General features: G+C 39.1%; 1 protein-coding gene across 3 annotated transcripts in view; it reads left to right on the top strand.

Moving 5' to 3' along the window:
• The window catches only part of UROS (uroporphyrinogen III synthase), a 27920-nt gene extending 10653 nt beyond the window's left edge, over positions 1-17267 (top strand). For 2 of the 3 annotated variants that reach the window (XM_063307338.1, XM_063307337.1), the window contains exons 5-11: positions 198-272; positions 4456-4530; positions 5890-5937; positions 7873-7956; positions 12523-12608; positions 15803-15901; positions 16145-17267. In XM_063307338.1, the coding sequence (XP_063163408.1) occupies positions 198-272; positions 4456-4530; positions 5890-5937; positions 7873-7956; positions 12523-12608; positions 15803-15901; positions 16145-16270 (593 nt within the window). In that variant the 3' untranslated portion in view covers positions 16271-17267. The remainder of the gene's footprint in view (positions 1-197; positions 273-4455; positions 4531-5889; positions 5938-7872; positions 7957-12522; positions 12609-15802; positions 15902-16144) is intronic. The other variant, XM_063307339.1, reaches the window with a different exon arrangement.

Genomic DNA, 17267 nt, shown 5'->3' with positions numbered 1-17267 from the left:
AGTAGTCAGATATTTGAAGTATGTTGGGACCAGTAATCATGAAAATCTTTGCTTTGCCTAATCATTGAATCATACTATACTATTTTGCTGAGCTCAGATATTTTCAAAACAGGACATCTTTTGGACAGTGTCCAAATAAGCATTTTGCTGTTTGCATTTAATTGCCAAAATATTTCATATCACTCAATGTTTTATAGCTTGGAAGAATTATCTGAGAGAAGAATGGAATGCTAAATCTGTTTATGTGGTAGGGAAAGCGACTGCTGCACTAGGTAAGCCACATTTTTAGATCCATATAAAAACATTTAAGAAAATTATACATCATGCCTTTTAACAAATAAACTCTTATTTTGCTGCAGGACAAAAAGTCTTCATGTTAAACCAATATTAGCAAATGTATGTCTTTTATATTTGCTCTTTAATCCTCTAGTGCAGATCAAGGAATCAGTCAGCCCATCTAAAACTGAGGACCAGTCACTCTCTCTTAATCTAAGATACCTCGCAAGGTTGCTATTGTGGGGATAAAATGGAAGTTACATTGAGCTCTCGAAAGAAAGGTGGGATTTAAATCTTTGTTAGGCACTGAGGTGGTCAAAGTGCTCATACTTACAGATCCAGTCAGGATGTGCTAGAGGAGATGATGCACTGATGTGTATGAAGCATGTTGCATGTTCCGCAGTATTATACATATGGAAGCTGCATTGTAATTATTATAGCATTAGAAAATGGTTTTTGGAGATATGTTCCCCTGAATTATGATAGAAGACATCTGGTCTATCTAACAAAGCATGGCCAGCTGAAAACACCTCTTCCATGTTGTCCAGTGGAGATATCTGAGGGGGTGAAACTTAGATGTTATGCTCTAAATAGCCATGAGCACTTCCACATTTTGTTTGTTTCCTTCCTTTTGCGGGCAAGTTTTTATTGTTTTACTGCTCCTGAAAGATAGAATACAATGCTATATGTATCTGTATCTATGCAGAAGTAAGCTTCTTTGTGATTTGGATTGGAGCCTAAATCTATTTACAGGAGTCTTCTTGTTCATACATATGTGTTTTGTTTTTCTCATATTGTGCAGCCGTCATGAATGTCCCTGTATATTGGGACTTAAATTATAGAATTACCACAACTCTTGCATATTATGTATAAAATTGCTTATTCACTCTGTGATTTGGAAATCATGGATGGAAATGGCATCCAAACGTGTTTCTGAAATATAGGTAGCTACAGAAGTAATAGAGGGACTCAGACCAGAGGGGAATCCTGCAACAAGGAAATAATCAGTCTTACAAGCAAGAGCAGTTGCAGTTGTTATCAGTAACCACAAATGTCAAGTTTAATTAGGCCCATCCCTCCCCACCTAACCTCTCAGCTGGTGGATGTAATGGTATGTGGGAATGATCTTGAGGGTGAGGGGAAGAGATGCTGCCTAGGGAATGATCAGGTAAAAGAGGGAGGAGCCCGCAACTGCTTAACAGAGAAAGAAACTTAGGAAGGATCCGCCCTATTTGATCAGGCTGTAAAAAGAGACGGCGGGAGATTTGTACTTTGAGACTTGCAAGGTTATGTTAATATAGTATTCTACAATAAAGTAGAATGAACTCATCTGATCATGTTTCCTGTCTGGTTTATCTGGGAAGGCTGACAGTGACAGGCTGTAAGCACTGGCATATTTGCATAGGTAGAACTAAGAAAGTCTCAGATGACACAGAATTGGGTTATAAAACACGAATTAAAATTCAAAGCTTTTTGATAGAGTAGAAAAATGGACTGGAAATAACAGAATGAAATGTAATATACACAAGTGCAAATGAAATGTCTTAGGAACAAAGTTTTAAAAACCACAGGTTTAGGATTAGGGATGCCTAGCTTGGTAACAGTACTTGTGTGTAAAAGATCTTGCAGTGGTAGCTGATTGCTATTAAGGCAAGCATTTGCAGAAATACAGTATGTCTGGCATTTTAATTACCTTACTGTAGGTTGATTTTTTACAATTATTTTTTTAAAGTTTGCATTCCATCTTTTTTTATCAGACATTAATTAATGAAAATATATATGCATCAGAGCAGATCAATACAAGCACATGACCTATTTTTTTATCATCTTCTGGTACTTACTGTGGATAAACGGGAACAAATATTATTGTATGACTGTGTAGAAAGAGAGAGAGAAAGATTATGACTGACCATTTTCCTTTTATAAACTATTGTGAATCACCATTTTATTTTTGGAAAGATGGAACTACAAAAAGAAAAAATTTAAAAAATTGAGAGCCATATTGTAATTAGTGTAATTGGCAAATAGGTAGTCTGCCTACCTATTTACCAATCTATCTCCAGGAATCAGTCTTTCTATGATGTCTTCATTTTCTTATATCCATAAGGAAAGCATGTTTGGAAGTCTGTTTTCCATACTTCTCTGTTCTAAGTTAGATTCTTATGACTTCATCAGAACATGGTAAATTTTAGAAATATTTTCACAGCTTGCAGGTTTTATGCTACCTAGTGCTTAATAATTCCACATAACATTAACTGTACTATATTCTTAACTACTTTGGGCCTTTGCACAAATTGTGTACCAATTGTACCCATTCCAGATCGGGAGGCACTACTCACATTTACTCATGCCTTGATCACCTCCTGGGTAGACTACTGCAATGCACTGTACATAGGGCTGCCCTTGAAGACCACTCAGAAGCTGCCTCTGGTCCAGAATGCAAAGCCATGTGTAATTATGGGTGCACCAGCTGATCAAGTCTTTGGATTGCATATTCTAATTCTAAAACATATGTCTATTTTTTTAAAATAATAAAACAGTAACTTATGTCAAGAAGGTGAACCTTCATTTTCTTCACTGACTTGGTATAACTTTCATCTTATCAAGTTTCATCTTTTTGCCTTGATACACCCATGTAAACCCACTGCTCCATGAGCTGCACTGGCTTCCAGTACACTTCTGGTTGCAAGTCAAGGCACTGGCTTCAACCTACAAAACCTTTTTTTTTTTTTTTGCATATGGCTGGGTTATTTGGAGCACCACCTCTCTCCAGTTATTTCTGCCTGCCCCATCAGATCTGACAGACTGGGCATGCTCCAGGTCACATCTATTAAACAATGCCAGCAGGTGAGACCCAGGAAGCATGCCTTTTCTGTCTCAGTGCCTGTCCTCCAGAATAGCATCCACCTCCGAGATTGATATGGCCCTGACCCTGCTTGCTTTTGTTAAAGACCCTGGGCATGGGCCAGGATGTCAGGTGAGTTAGGATGTCAGGTGAGCCAGTGTTACGCGTTTTTCATGTTGTGGAAGGTGGATGATGGGCCTTGAGTGCAATTTAAATTTATACTATTTTCTGCTATTCATTTGATAGTTATTGTGATTTTTAGTGTTTGCTGCCCAGAGCTGCAGGCTGGGCGGCCATAACAATTGACATAATAAATAAAGTAGGGATATCTTGACAGCAAAGTTAAGTAGTTCCTAATTAAATTATTGTGACAAATGTGTATATTTCACTATACTACATAGAGTAACAATTCTTGATCATTTACAGTTGGGTAGTTAATGGTAATTTTCTGACTGACTTGGTTTAGAACCAACAACAATTTGCTTTTATATTTCTTATGGGAGAATCTGTTTGGTGTTTTTGTTTGTTGGTCCATGATAAACATTGTTAATAAAATTCACACTAGGCAGTTTAATCTAATCTGATTGCCACTTTGGGTTTCAATGATGGCATTCGGTCCTAAAAGACAAAACTGTTTTGAAGCAGCTTACCTCTGTTTTTAAAGGCAAGGCAAATGAAAATTACTGGCTAGCTACAATTTCATCTTTAAAAGTCCTTGAAAGCCATCAAATAATATAAAGCAATCCCCCTTCAATTCCACTGGAAATGTGCTACAGCTGTGTGTATGCATGAAATAATTTGGCTCAGACTTACTTTAAGCAACATCTGAAAAGGTTTCTCTTTTCTAGCAGTATAATCTCATATTTTTCATTGTCTGTCTTAGATTGTAAATCTGTGGCTTGTTCTTTGTGATGATCGTACTCTACATAGGGGCTGTACTACTGTATAAATAACAGTAATGTATATTAATTGATACAGTTTCTCCATTATTATGGTTAGTATCCAAATAGATGAGACAGCAGCCACATTTTTCACCAAAGTATAATATTAATATACTTTTATTCATAGTACATGTCAAAAAAGTAATCTATTGCCTAATTACAGTGATCTGGCTATGAGAATCAGAGGATGAACAATTAACATGATTTGACCATGTTGCTACAAATTTCATTGTGCCTGCACAGTTAATCAAGTCTTTGGATTGCATATTGTAATTTTAAAACATACTTCTATTTTTAAAAAATGGAACAGCAATTTCAGATCTCCAGAAGATGAATCTTCATTTCTTTACTGACTCAGTAGAACTTTCATCTTTCCTCCTTCCCTTCCTCCAGTAACTGAAATAGGTCTCAAACCACAAGGAGAAGACTGTGGAAATGCTGAAAAACTAGCGGGATTCATCTGCTCCCGTAAGTGGAAACATATTTTTCAATGACTGGTATAAGACTTTATCATGTTCAACATGTATATGTTATTAGGAACTCATTTTATGGTCTACATAAAATACAGAATGTTTTCTCCCCTTGGTAACAATGAAAACAGCCTCACAAACTTCTCATTGTACAGTGCAACTGTGATTGGCTTTGAAATACGTATCAACAGCAATAACACAAATAGCATAGATCTGGGATTTCACAACAGAAGGATAAACACTAAAATATAGTGTTCATTGGGATGGAGAAACCCTCTTCTTCACAGAATTAAAATATCTAATCCTCTCTTGATAAAACATTTGCAAGAAGGAGGAGAAGTCATGTAGGCCAATACTGCAGATTTGCTGTTGGATGTTGCATATAATTTTCTCCTATTTTGCCAATAGAGGGGTTGGTTACTTTCTGTATAGTCAACTTTTTGGGCCAGATGTCACATTTGGCATTTTGACAGCATGTCAGTGAGGCACTCCCCGAAATGGCTATTATGTAATGCCCAACATAGTGGATATGGCCAGTGCCAAAGCATCCCTTTACTAGAAGTAAACTTGTCTTGTTGTTCCCTGCTACCCCTTCTAATCTCCCATAATACTTTCTACCACTCTGAGATTCCCTTTTTTCCCCAAGCAAGTTAAGGCATGGTCTGTAGCCACCAATTATTTTGATTTTCAAAGAACATCTGTTGGATCTGCAGGTCTATGTGGGATGTGGAGATGATGTGTAAGTTAAAGGCTGGTGCCCCATTTTACAGAATGCCAGCTCCCGATTTAATTTTTACTTCAGTTCTCCTGAAATTATGAAAACCTGAGAACAAGAACCTACATGTTAATTAAAACAAAGATAATTGATAGTAGAACCTTTAAAATGCATCATTCATTCAGCACTTTAGATCTGCAGCAGATTAGTAACACTAAAATGAAGGCATCTAAATTATCACACTGATTTGTGTGAGACCAAGTAAAACTATATTGGTCTGGATCCAGGGCAGTTGTTGTTGTTCAAGTACCTTTGTCTTTGGTACTGGCTTTGGCTGATCTACTATGCAGAAAGCATTAGTTGATCCCTTAATTACATAGGTAGCATCAATATTCTTTTTTTTCCCCAAGACAAATCTTAAAGGTTTTTTTAGAATTTATTTGCTATATGTAGGTGGTTATACAGAAAGAAAATACTGTAGGACCAGTCCTTGTTATATTGTCTACTGCTATCATGATGTTATTCTTTTGTTCTAAACATGTTTAAAAGGATTAGCTTTCCTTCTCAGGCATCACATTGGTTTAAGCCTTAGGTAGCAGTGATGTTAATGTATTTTCCTTTTATCTCTGCATTCTGTCTCAGATCTTTGCGGCTTCATGTTAGTGACATACCTGTGGTGCTTAATAAAATGTAAGATTATTCTGATAAATCTGGGTAGACTTTTAATAAGGTCCTTCCATTTGATTTTATTAGATTTTCTTCAGCTAGGGAACTTAAAGGACAATAGTATTTTTATAATGTTTAAAATAAGCGTATCAATGTTTTTTTAAAATAGTAGGTCTGTTCTCCTTCCCATTTTCCTCCACACAAAAAATCACTGTAAGCAAAAGGATACAAATCCAATAGAAATATCTACAACCCTAGAAGGAGACACTGTTTGCTGTTGGGAAGCAAGAGATGCCTTTGGGATGTTAATAGAAAATTAGGTTTTAACGAAACCAAAAGATCTTTGCTTGTCTTTAAATCCCTTACAAAGAAATACACTATAAGCATACCACAAGCAAAGGAGGCATGATAACTGCACTTGTTTGCTGGAGATCCAGAAGACCATTGTGATGGGGCAGGCCTACACTGGAAATTAACAGTTGATGTTAACATCAGAGCCTTGTTCGTATCAGTCTGCGGGGTTGTATAGTTAGTATGCAGTGTTCCACAGTGGCCATATTCCTCTGGGAAATCCCTAAGCAGGGAAGAAAGATAGGGATCCTGGAATTCAGGTATAAGTAAAACCTAATAAAAATAACGTATATCCATTTGCTTTCCTTACAGTGTTCATGTGGATGCTTAGGCTTCTTTTGGGCTGACTCCCAAAGTTTTCCCCCCTAAGATGGCTGCTGATAGCTTTTTGAGTAGCTGATGCCATTTTGGCTACATGAGAACCAGTAACTGGAGAATTGAAATTGCTGTTTGTATATAGCAGAGAACCTGCAACAAAAGGTTGCCATGATTTTGCCCTCTCTGTCTGCTTTTTATGCCATCCTCAGTACCCTAAACTCTACATTTCATTCTTCTTCCTTCCCAATTTTCTGTTCCTACTACTACCATAAAATAGTTAGTCAGCATGGGCCTAATTTTATCCTTCCCTGTCATTTTTCCTCCTAAATATTTATTTGTCCTCTAACAAAGTTAGTAGTCCAGCAAAAAAAGGCTTCTAATTGCCTTGTCTAAATGAGTAGTGCCATTCTGACTGCAAAAAGTGTTGGCATGTGTACCTGAACATCCAAAACACAAGAAAGAAGGATGATAGCTGCTCTGATTATGGAATGGCAATTTAGCCATTTTTAATCCTCCTAAGCCTATAGGTATAATCATGGTTTGTGGTAGCCCACACTATTAATGAGAAAATGTTAGAAGAAAACTGTCATGGAAATGCAGAAACAAAGAATGTTTTCCTTAAAGAAGCCCTGTTCCCTAACCACCAAACAATGTTTGTCCCAGCAGAACTAGTGATTATGGGAGTATCGTCTTGAAAGATAGAAAAAATGATAGATTTAATTCCAGTTAACAGTGTCTCCTAATGTTAAAAAGGATGTCTGCTGTAAGCAACAACCACAAAAGCACCAAGTAGAATTGGGAGCTCTTTTTCAAAGCATATTGCCCCTTCTTGTGACTGTCTGGACCTTTCCTTTTGAGTAGAAGGTCAGATAAATTTATCCTACTGAATTGAGTCTTTAACTTGCTAGATGTGTGCATATATGTGAAGTCTGAAGAATCCCAAATGTCAGAATGGGAGGAGAAAATGTATTAAGAAGATTGGAAGCATTATGCTCTCTGTTGACTAGCACAAGAATAGCAAGGCAATTTATCTTTTTGCCAGATCTTTTTAGGCAAACATCTATAACTTGGCAGTGGATTCTTTTTTAATTTACATGCTAAAGAGATTCTACTGTATGTGATGCTTGTGTAGTTTTAAGCATTAAATGTTTTCAGCAATTGTAAGCATAAAAGTCAAATATGTTGCATTTCTTACAGTGTTTTAGAGTGTAGCCCTTTTAAAGCATTACTTTGTGCTGTTTGTGCTTAAAATGCCATGGTGAATTAAATCCATTTTTACTTCTTAAACAGGGGAGTCATCCAATTCATTGCCTCTTCTTTTTCCATGTGGTACTCTAAAAAGGGAAATGCTTCCAGCAATGCTCAAGGACAAAGGTTTGATATGGAACATATTTTTGAGCAGTAGTTTTCCACTCCAAGAAGCTCAGAGGAAATAAGATAATGACTGTTATGGAATTATAGACCCTGAAGAGTTGGAAGGGGTCACTTGGGCCACTATATGCAATCCTCCATGGTGTAGGAATTAAAATTGAAACATCCCCCAGAGATGGCTGTCCAGCCTCTGCTTGCACAGATCTACTTAAGGGAACTCACCATCTCCCTCGGTGATTGGTTCTGCTATCTCACTTCTTAATGTTAGACTTCTTAACATTTTTTCAGGGTCTGCCTTTCTATAATATAAGACCATTATTTGGTGTTTTAGATTCTGGGCTGCTAGGTCTTCTTTCTGTATGATACCCCTCTAGGTATTGGAAAGTACTATCATATTCTCCTCTGTCACACTTCCTCAAGGCTGAGCTACCCATTGTCCCCTTCTCTTCTTTATAATAGTCCTTTGGTTATTGTCATTGTCCTTCTCTACACCTATTCCAGTTTTTCTGAATCTTCATAAAAATGTGGAGACCAGTGGTATAAATACAGTGAAGGCAGGGGAAGTGGCCACCTTGGAGCCCATAGGCATAGGGAGGCCTGGTGGGGCCTTAAGTCAGTTATGCCAGAATGATCTTCTATATTACTGCTATTAACATTATTATCTGAAGCTTGGAAATTACCTAAAGACTTGACTTTCATATACTTCTTGTTTCCAACTATCTCCATTAAAACAACAACTGCATATTCTAGTCACCATGACTGTTTTGTGTGATTTCAAGAAACTGAGCTAAATAGCCAAGCACATGCAGTGGGTGGGACTCTTTTGGGCCTGCCAAAATGCAGCTCAGCTCTAGAATGTTCTAACAATGTCAGCAGTCATAGGGATAGCCATATGTGTGATTCATAGATGTTACTAGACGAACCACAGTTACAGATGAGCAACTGTTGTTTACCATTTCTTATTCTGTGGACTGAACACCTCCATTGCAGGCAAGGCAGAGGTGTGGTTTGTACATTTCTGTGCAACTTAACCACTGCAGCTTCACCTCACTTCTGTGAGATGAAAAAACTAAACAAAAACATTGCCATTTTAAAGCCCCCAATTTTTAAAAACGTGGAGTAAGATCTTGACTTAGAAAATCTTACAAAGACTAACCTGTCTTCTAGGGATCTTAAGAGTTGCCTGGTAAGTGGACAGCTATATAAATTGAACAGACGAGTTCAGAGCTCAGGTTTATAGTAGAATAAATCCTGAAAGTCTCATGTTTAATCCCTAGCACCTCTCATAGGGTTGGAAGAAAATCCTGCCAGATACCTTTAAGAACCCATATCAGTTAGGGTCAAAAAATCTTGGCTAGGATGGGCCAATGCTCTGAATTGAACTATGATACTTTCCTGTGTTCCTGTGCTAAGAAACATAGGAGTCCCCTTTTCCCAAATAGTCTCTGTCCACCTGACCTGCATGGTGAGAGAGTACCTAAGATTCTTCACCTGCTGGGAGGTATAGTGGGAGTGGGCCTGAGGGCAGGCATTCTCTCTGAGGGCTCCCTCCTTGGAAATAACTTGCTCCCCAAGGCGAGAATAGCACCCCTTTTGCAGCTTTCTGGAAGCTGGTAAGGACTGGGCTCTTCTGGAAGGCCTTTGGAGATTCACTGAGTGATTGGTGTCATTTTAATTTAATTTGTTACTGTAATCCAGGGAACCCGTAGGGTTCTGTGAAAGAATACTAGGAGTTCTCTGGGGTATCACAATTTATTTGAAAAATTATTTAAAATTTGGGCAACTTCACATTAAAGCAGTAAGTTTCATTCTTTATTTTTAGTTTAAGAACAGAGTTAATGCATATATACAGGCCTACCCATGAAATGAATATAATATAATTTTGTTAACTTCTGGCCTATATCTGAGCCTGAATGTGCAGGGGTTCCCTGAGGCCTGAAAAATATTTCAAGGGTTTCTCCAGGGTCAAAAAGTTGAGAAGGGCTGCTGTAATCTGTTATTAATTTAGTTTATGTTATTTTCATTGTTGTATTTGTATTATTATAAGAGAGCCAGTGAGAGTAGGGGTTCAGGTGTTGGGACTAGGAGCAGGGAGACTAGGTTCCAGTCCCTTTTCAGCCACAGAAGTTCCCTGGGTAACTTTGGGCCAGTCACTCTTTCTGTGTGTGTCCTACCTCACAGGGTGATGGTTGTGGGGAAAAAAGGAGACGGGAGCATGATGTAAGCCATTGTAATGGTATGTGGGCAAGACCTTGGGAGATGGGGCAAAGAGACACTGCCTAGGGAATGGTCAGGTATGAGACAGCATAGTCTGCAGCTGGACAGTGGGCAGGGCAAGAGGCTCAGAAGGGACCCTCCCTAGTTTCTCAGGCTTTAAAGGAGATGGCGGGAGAATTGTACTTTCAGACTTGCAAGATTGATGTCAGCCTTACCAAGTAGACCAAACAGGAAACATGACCATATAAGCTAATTCTGCTTTATTGTAAAGCTACATTAATAGAATCTTGCAAGCCTGGAAGTACAGTTCTCCCACCATCTCCTTTACAGCCTGAGAAACTAAGGAGGGTCCCTTTGGGCCTCTTGCCTCGCCCATTATCCAGCTGCGGGTTATACTCTTCTCTTACCTGACCGTTCCCTTGGCAGCGTCTCTTCGCCCCCATCTCCCAAGGTCTTTCCCACATAACATTACAGCCATCTTGAGTTCCTGAAAGAAAGATGGAATATCAATAAAATCAAATAAATTTACTGTAAGTGCCTAGAGTCTGTTAATTGATTGAGATGGGGATAAATCCAATAAATAAACAATTCTTAGTAACAGCCCTGAGTGACCATACTTGTATTTGCAGTGTACTTGTCACTCAAACACTTACAGCATTTCAGCTGTAAAAGATGGACACTTTTTTATGTTTGCTAACCCAGTTCTTTTGGCATAGAGAATGTCCTGATTGGTTCATTATTTTTAAAATTACGACAGTGATCTTGAAGGAGTTTCATGGTCATATTTAAGATGACATTCACTTGTATTTTCTCTGTCACCCTACACATGATTAATCTTGCACAGATCCTGTTTTTACAACATTGAATTATGGCCAGTTTATTAATTTTTTTAAGGACAACACAAAAAATGGGAGAAAGTTAATAGTGTGCCATTTATATCAATATGTATGACACTGGAAAGGAATATTGGATTGTCATCCCACTTCTACAAAGCTCAGTTAACTGGTTTTATTCTTTTTTAAATAGGAGAGCAAAGCCTAAATGGGCTTTATGACTACCATCTGCTGGCTAATAAACTAATGACAGCCCCAAGATCTGTAGAGTGCTATACAGTATAATCTTGTTCTAAAACAAAAACAAAATCTCCAGATCCATCATAACTATGTCACATTTCTTCCTATCTTGGAAAAAATCCAGTCAGTGAAAATCTGTGATACTATCCTCACAAAATTGTATATTAGAAAATATCCTTCTGCTCTATAGTTAGGATTCTTCCACAGTACACAATCAGTTGTTTCAGGTGCAGAGCATAGAGTACAGAGAACATTCCTGTATAATAGATGATACAATGTCTTATACCTCATTAGCATTTAATGTACGTCTCATTTACTGTCCCATATTGCTTAAATACTACCAAATTATCCCTTTGTTTCAACACTTCTATTGCTCTTTTTAAATCTTGCTTTATTCTCTTACTTCCTAAAGACACAATTCCTGCTACAGCTGATGTTTTACTATGCTCAAATGCTGTATCATCTGGAATTTCAAGAAAGGAAACCTTCATCCATATGCATAAGTCCACTTGAACTTGAAAATTTTGAATCAGGCATTACTGCTTCCTTTAAAGGCACATTTTTATCCTGCTAAAGTTGACATTATTGCTACCTGTTTAGTTGATAATTCTGGAATTGCAGAAGCATGGATCTGTTCAAGGACCTTCCTAATCTATCTGTCTGAGTATTTTCACATAATGAATTGTCACATAATCTGTAGGTAGAAGTATTTCCCACCCAATGCCATTTTATTATTGCTAAAATACTTTCAGTACCTGTTCTGAGAGAGATTGTCCAGCCAGTTACGTTTTATTGCATGGTTTGAAGTTCTCTTTGTTTCTTACAAGGATTATATATTAATGTATGAATGAATTTAATTAATTAAAATTAGAAAGAATACATTTTGAATTTGGTTAAAATTAGCACTTTCTTTGCCCAGCTGTTCTTAAATCCTTTACAAATCTTCACATTTGTATTATGTGTCATAGGATTTTTATTCTGTTTTGATCATACTCCTTGATAGTGTCCTGGCAACATCTTTTCATAAAAAACTAAATGGCCATACAATGGCTTAAATCATTAAGAATTTGTATACTCTGTCTGTTACAACAGACCTTTAAAATGTTCATAAGAATTTTGCTTTCATAATCATAAAAAGCATTTCATAAAATTCTTTATCTGCATTTTAGGTAGAAGATAAGGGCGAATTTTGGTTTAAACATATTTCTATTGATGTTTTGATTTAATTGAAATTGATTTAAAAAGTAATCACAAATAAATTTCACTGTTCATATTACAGATATTGTATTGGAATCTGTTACTGTTTATCAAACCAGTCAACATCCTGACCTCCAAGAATCCTTGAAGAATTACTTCTCACAAGAGGTATTTTGTTTTCTGAGTTATGTTATAGTTCGAGAAGATACTGTCTTCCTTATTTGTCTGGTAAAGAGTTACCACTGAACAGAAGTTAAACCAAGAAAACTTTTTGGAGGTATTTTGCCCTGCTCCTGAGGCAGAATTTCCAGGGCTTTGTGAACTGACAGGCTCTCTGGCAGCCATTATCTGACAGCATTCCGATCACATGCTCATCATGCCAAATGTGCTTCCCAGCCTCAAAGGAGTGCCCACTCCTGATCTGGAAGTAGAGTGGTTTTGCCAAACAAAATGGAACTGTGCAGAATGAAGCTGGTATTCTCTTGGGTCCCCCCGCCCCCATAAGAATAAAGGTTCTTTACACTGAATACCTCAGTATTGATCAGGAAACAGCATCAGGGATATGCAACATTTTAATAACATACGAGCCATATGGTTTTGTGAGAACAAAAATAAAAATCTGATTCTATTCCACTGACTTTAATTAAAATTTAATATACATTTACATGACTCTCATGTTAAGTATTTCCCTTTTCTAGCTAGTAAAACATTAGAATTTAGTAACAACTTTTGAGGTGGGAGCTGCATCCAAGGTGTTTTGAGCACCACATTCAGCCCTTTTACTTCTAGCTCTGGAATCCATTCAGCAAAATAGATGTATAAATACATCAATTTCTTTATAAATGCTTTAGCATCTTTACTCTTGTCCTGGTTCTTGCTTATGTGAGTATCCCTTGGGTCTGAAATAGATACAGTACTGTAAGGATGGAGGACCCAGGGGCAATGGTTAGTTGCACCTGGGTGCTCTAACCTTACACATCAAAGGGAAGAAGGATAGAGGAGAGACTACAAGCAATGAAGGGACAAGGGTTAAGAAGAGAGCAGATGGCAGCAACCCCATTCACAACTGAGAGACTGAGAGGCCACCATCACGCAAGCTGTCAATGCAGAGGAAGGGGTGGGACAAAGAAAAGGTGGGAAGACAAAGGAGGGAGGGGGGAGGAAGTGGAGCCAGTTGTGGCTTTGACAGTCTGAGGTAAAGACCTAATAAAGGACTTCGCACATCCATCGTGGCTTGTGCTGTGAGTTTCTGAAATTAGGCCTTAAAATAAAAACCTCACAGAAAGCCACAACTGACAGCATGGAGGCCTTACCGGAGGGAACGGAATGCCCCAACGCTGACCCACATGAGGCAACGACATGGGGAGACACCGCGGATACCCTGGAAGGCCGATCACCTCAAACGGGGGGAGAACGGAGGAGGCCAAACTACAGAACCGCAGAAGCCTACCCAGAGCAAACCCCGAGACGATTAGAAGCTCTACACACCCCAGTGAAACGTGGTTCTCAAGCAACCTGCATACCCCAGAAACTACATCGCGGGTGAGCATAGAGGAAGGAAGAGCAGAAAACCCTGGCCACAAAAGGAGAGCCTTACCAGCGGGATCGGAGAGCAGAGTGATGAGGCTGGAACAAGATATGGCGGCCCTATGCGGGGCAGTAGAATGCCTGCTCCAGAGGTTTGAGGCCAGAACATGGAATCCAGTAGCAATGGGAGAGGGAGCGGCACGAGGAGCAATTGCAGGCAAGTTGGGCCCATGGCTAGAGAGAGGGTGGCAATGGACCCCTGGGACCCATGGACCTCGAGCCCTGGATGGCAGAGTACACGAGAGTTGAGGGCCCCAAGCCTCTGGTGAGGGAATGCTCGAGCAAAGGGAACGCAGGAGAGGACGGAGCTAACCGAAAGCGGGAGATTTGAATTAAGGAACGGAGCTGAAGCGAATGGCGCGGCAGCAGTAGGGAGAGCGGTGCGACCCAGCCAGACATCTACGGTAGAGATGCTTAGAAAAGGAGGATTACCCACCTGGGGGGAGATGGCCCGAGGCCCTGAAGAAGCAGTGAACCTGACCCCAAGGGAGGCACATGAAGCATGCGAAGAGAGAGGGCCGGCTGCAGTCAGAACGCCAGACATTCAAAATGGAACAGCAACAGCTGTCCCTGAGCTACAAGGGAGATGGGTGCCCTCCACAGGAGAAAACGGAATAAGCCCAGACACAGCAAGGAGGCCCACAGACTGGGGAGGAGTCACCCCAGGCACTTGGCAATTGGAACCACCAGTCATGGAGCTGAGCAGCCCAAGAATGAGGGAGGAGTTTTTTGGGGACAGAGGCCTCAATATCAAATTCACTGGAGACCCAAAGCAACTTGCATGTTTTCTAACACACGTCAGAGGGTTTATGAGTGAATTTGAAGGAACATTTCGCTCAGAGGATGCCAAAATGTGCTACGTATCGGGGCGCCTCAGGGCAGAGGCAGCTGAATGGCTAGAGGGACTACATGAGGCAGCAGCTCCTGAACTCCAAAACTTTCAGAATTTCATGAAGGCACTAAAAGAACGTTTTGAGGACCCACTGGCTACAATGAGAGCCAGAGCCAGCATGCAAACCATAAGACAAGGGAACAAATCAGTTTCTGACTATGCTATAGAGTTTAAAACTCTAGCAGGAAGGCTAACTGACTGGCCAGAGTCCCTAAAGATTGAGTATTTCAAGGGGGGCTTATGCCCCGAGATCCTAGAGTGGTCCCTAGCACGAGGAAACCCCAAATCGCTGAGAGACTGGATATGCCTAGCAGGAGAGGTAGAGGAAGTGCGAGCCCAAGTGCGACGCCAACAACGATCATATGTTATGGGATGGTGCTACAACACTACAAAAGACCTCAGTGGACGATGGGTGGCAGACCAGCCATGGGCTGAAGAAAAAGAACGAAGACCACGTAGGGGCTTGTGCTTTCAATGTGGGAAGGAGGGACAGCCCAAGATCAATGGAAGCAACCTGAAAGCCCCAGATAAGAAACTCAAGACACCGGCAGCAGCAGCTTCTGAGAGGGGATGGCGTGAGTCATATGAGAATTCTGAAGCCTCTACCAAAGATGAACTCCCTGTCGGGAAACGACATGAGCATGCTCTAAACAGTGTCGAACGGCAGGCATGGAAAGATGGGTGCAAGGACCCCATGATAAATGGTCTCCAGCTGCAGTATATTAAGCTTCCATTGCAGCCGTATGCCTAGATTAAGAATGAAGGTGACTTTCAACCTCTGAAGCAACTTATCTTTTTTAAACGTTGTAAGATCTGAGTATTGGAACCAAAAATGTAAAGAAATACCTGTTTTCTCTCCCTCTCAATATTTTTATTTGGACAGGGTGTTCCTGCTAGTGTTACTTTCTTCAGTCCTTCTGGTGTCAAATACTGTCTCAAGCAGATTTTGAAATTGTCAGGTGATCTCATTTCCCAGATCAAGGTAAGGTTTACTTCTGAAATTTGACAAATAATATTGTATTATTGCTCCACAAGAGATCTGAAAACTATAACATTGGTTATTCAGTGAGCACATTTTTTTATCAGGCTGATGACCAACATAGCAAAAATGGTATCTCTACTGTATTTTGTTTCTTTCCTCTCTTTTCTAATTTTTCTAAGTTTAAAGATAGTTTTGTTGTGTATGCATAAATAAATAAATCCTATAACATGGCGCTCTCTTCAGTTTGCTGCTATAGGTCCAACAACAGCTGAAGCTCTTGCAGCTGAAGGAATCTTAGTAAGCTGCACAGCCAGTAGCCCCACACCCCAGGATCTTGCTGCTGGACTTAGAAGATGTCTCCAGCTGTAATACATTTGAAGACTATGTGATTGAAATTGTGTAGTTTGCAGTAATATCTCTAAAATTAAAGATACCTTCTTTAATATGTAATGTTGGGTTACTGCTAGCGATCATTGGAAGTATACACCTCTGATCTGTAAGATGTTTTGAACACTTTTATATTGTATTAACAGCAGTGATAAATCCTGCTACACATTAACTTGGATTATATGACATGTATTCTAACTAACGTTTGATAAGCTAGCTTAGCTTACACAAAATTCTGAATCATAGCTTCAGGTCATGTTTTTGCATTTCCTTAGTAGATGATAAAAATAGATGATAGCATACTTGGGTAAATATATCCATCAGGCTATATTTTGGGGAAGCAGAGCACAAAAAAAGGAGTGAGAAATAGTAAGCCAATTAAATTGAAGGCATTAGATAAGAAAAAGAGAAGTAAATAAAGCTAAATCTAGTTTTCATCAATGTCTTCACTATCTCTCTCCACACCTTTCTATCTTTGCAAATTATCTTTATTTCCATCATGTATGAATAGGTCCATACACACCTATTCATGTGTTGCTTTCTATGTCATATTCTTTGCTGCATGATACGATCTATTTAAAATTCACTGCAAATCACTCAGATTCTCCACCAACAGCCCACAATTCTCTGCATATAAAAATAAATGTATATTCACATCCCCAAACAACAACACTCTATGATCACCCACAGGCATTTCTTTTATATTTAATCATAAATACATTAAACAACCATCCTATCTTACTCCCTGTTCAGTGTTCATCCATTTGCTAGGCATTCCTTTTACTCCCATGCATGCTTTATTTCCATCTTATACCTTTCTTATCACATTCATCAACTAACCTAGAACTCAGTATTTGTGTGAAGTGTTCCAAAATTCAAACATTACTACTTTATTGTATGCTTTCTCTAAATCAATGCGTTCACAATAAACTAACATTCACACATTTCTCAGTGATGATTACACAATAAAATTTTAAAA

Source organism: Candoia aspera, chromosome 6 (assembly GCF_035149785.1).
Source record: "Candoia aspera isolate rCanAsp1 chromosome 6, rCanAsp1.hap2, whole genome shotgun sequence".
Taxonomy (NCBI): domain Eukaryota; kingdom Metazoa; phylum Chordata; class Lepidosauria; order Squamata; family Boidae; genus Candoia; species Candoia aspera.
This window is presented reverse-complemented; position numbering and strand designations above follow the sequence as displayed.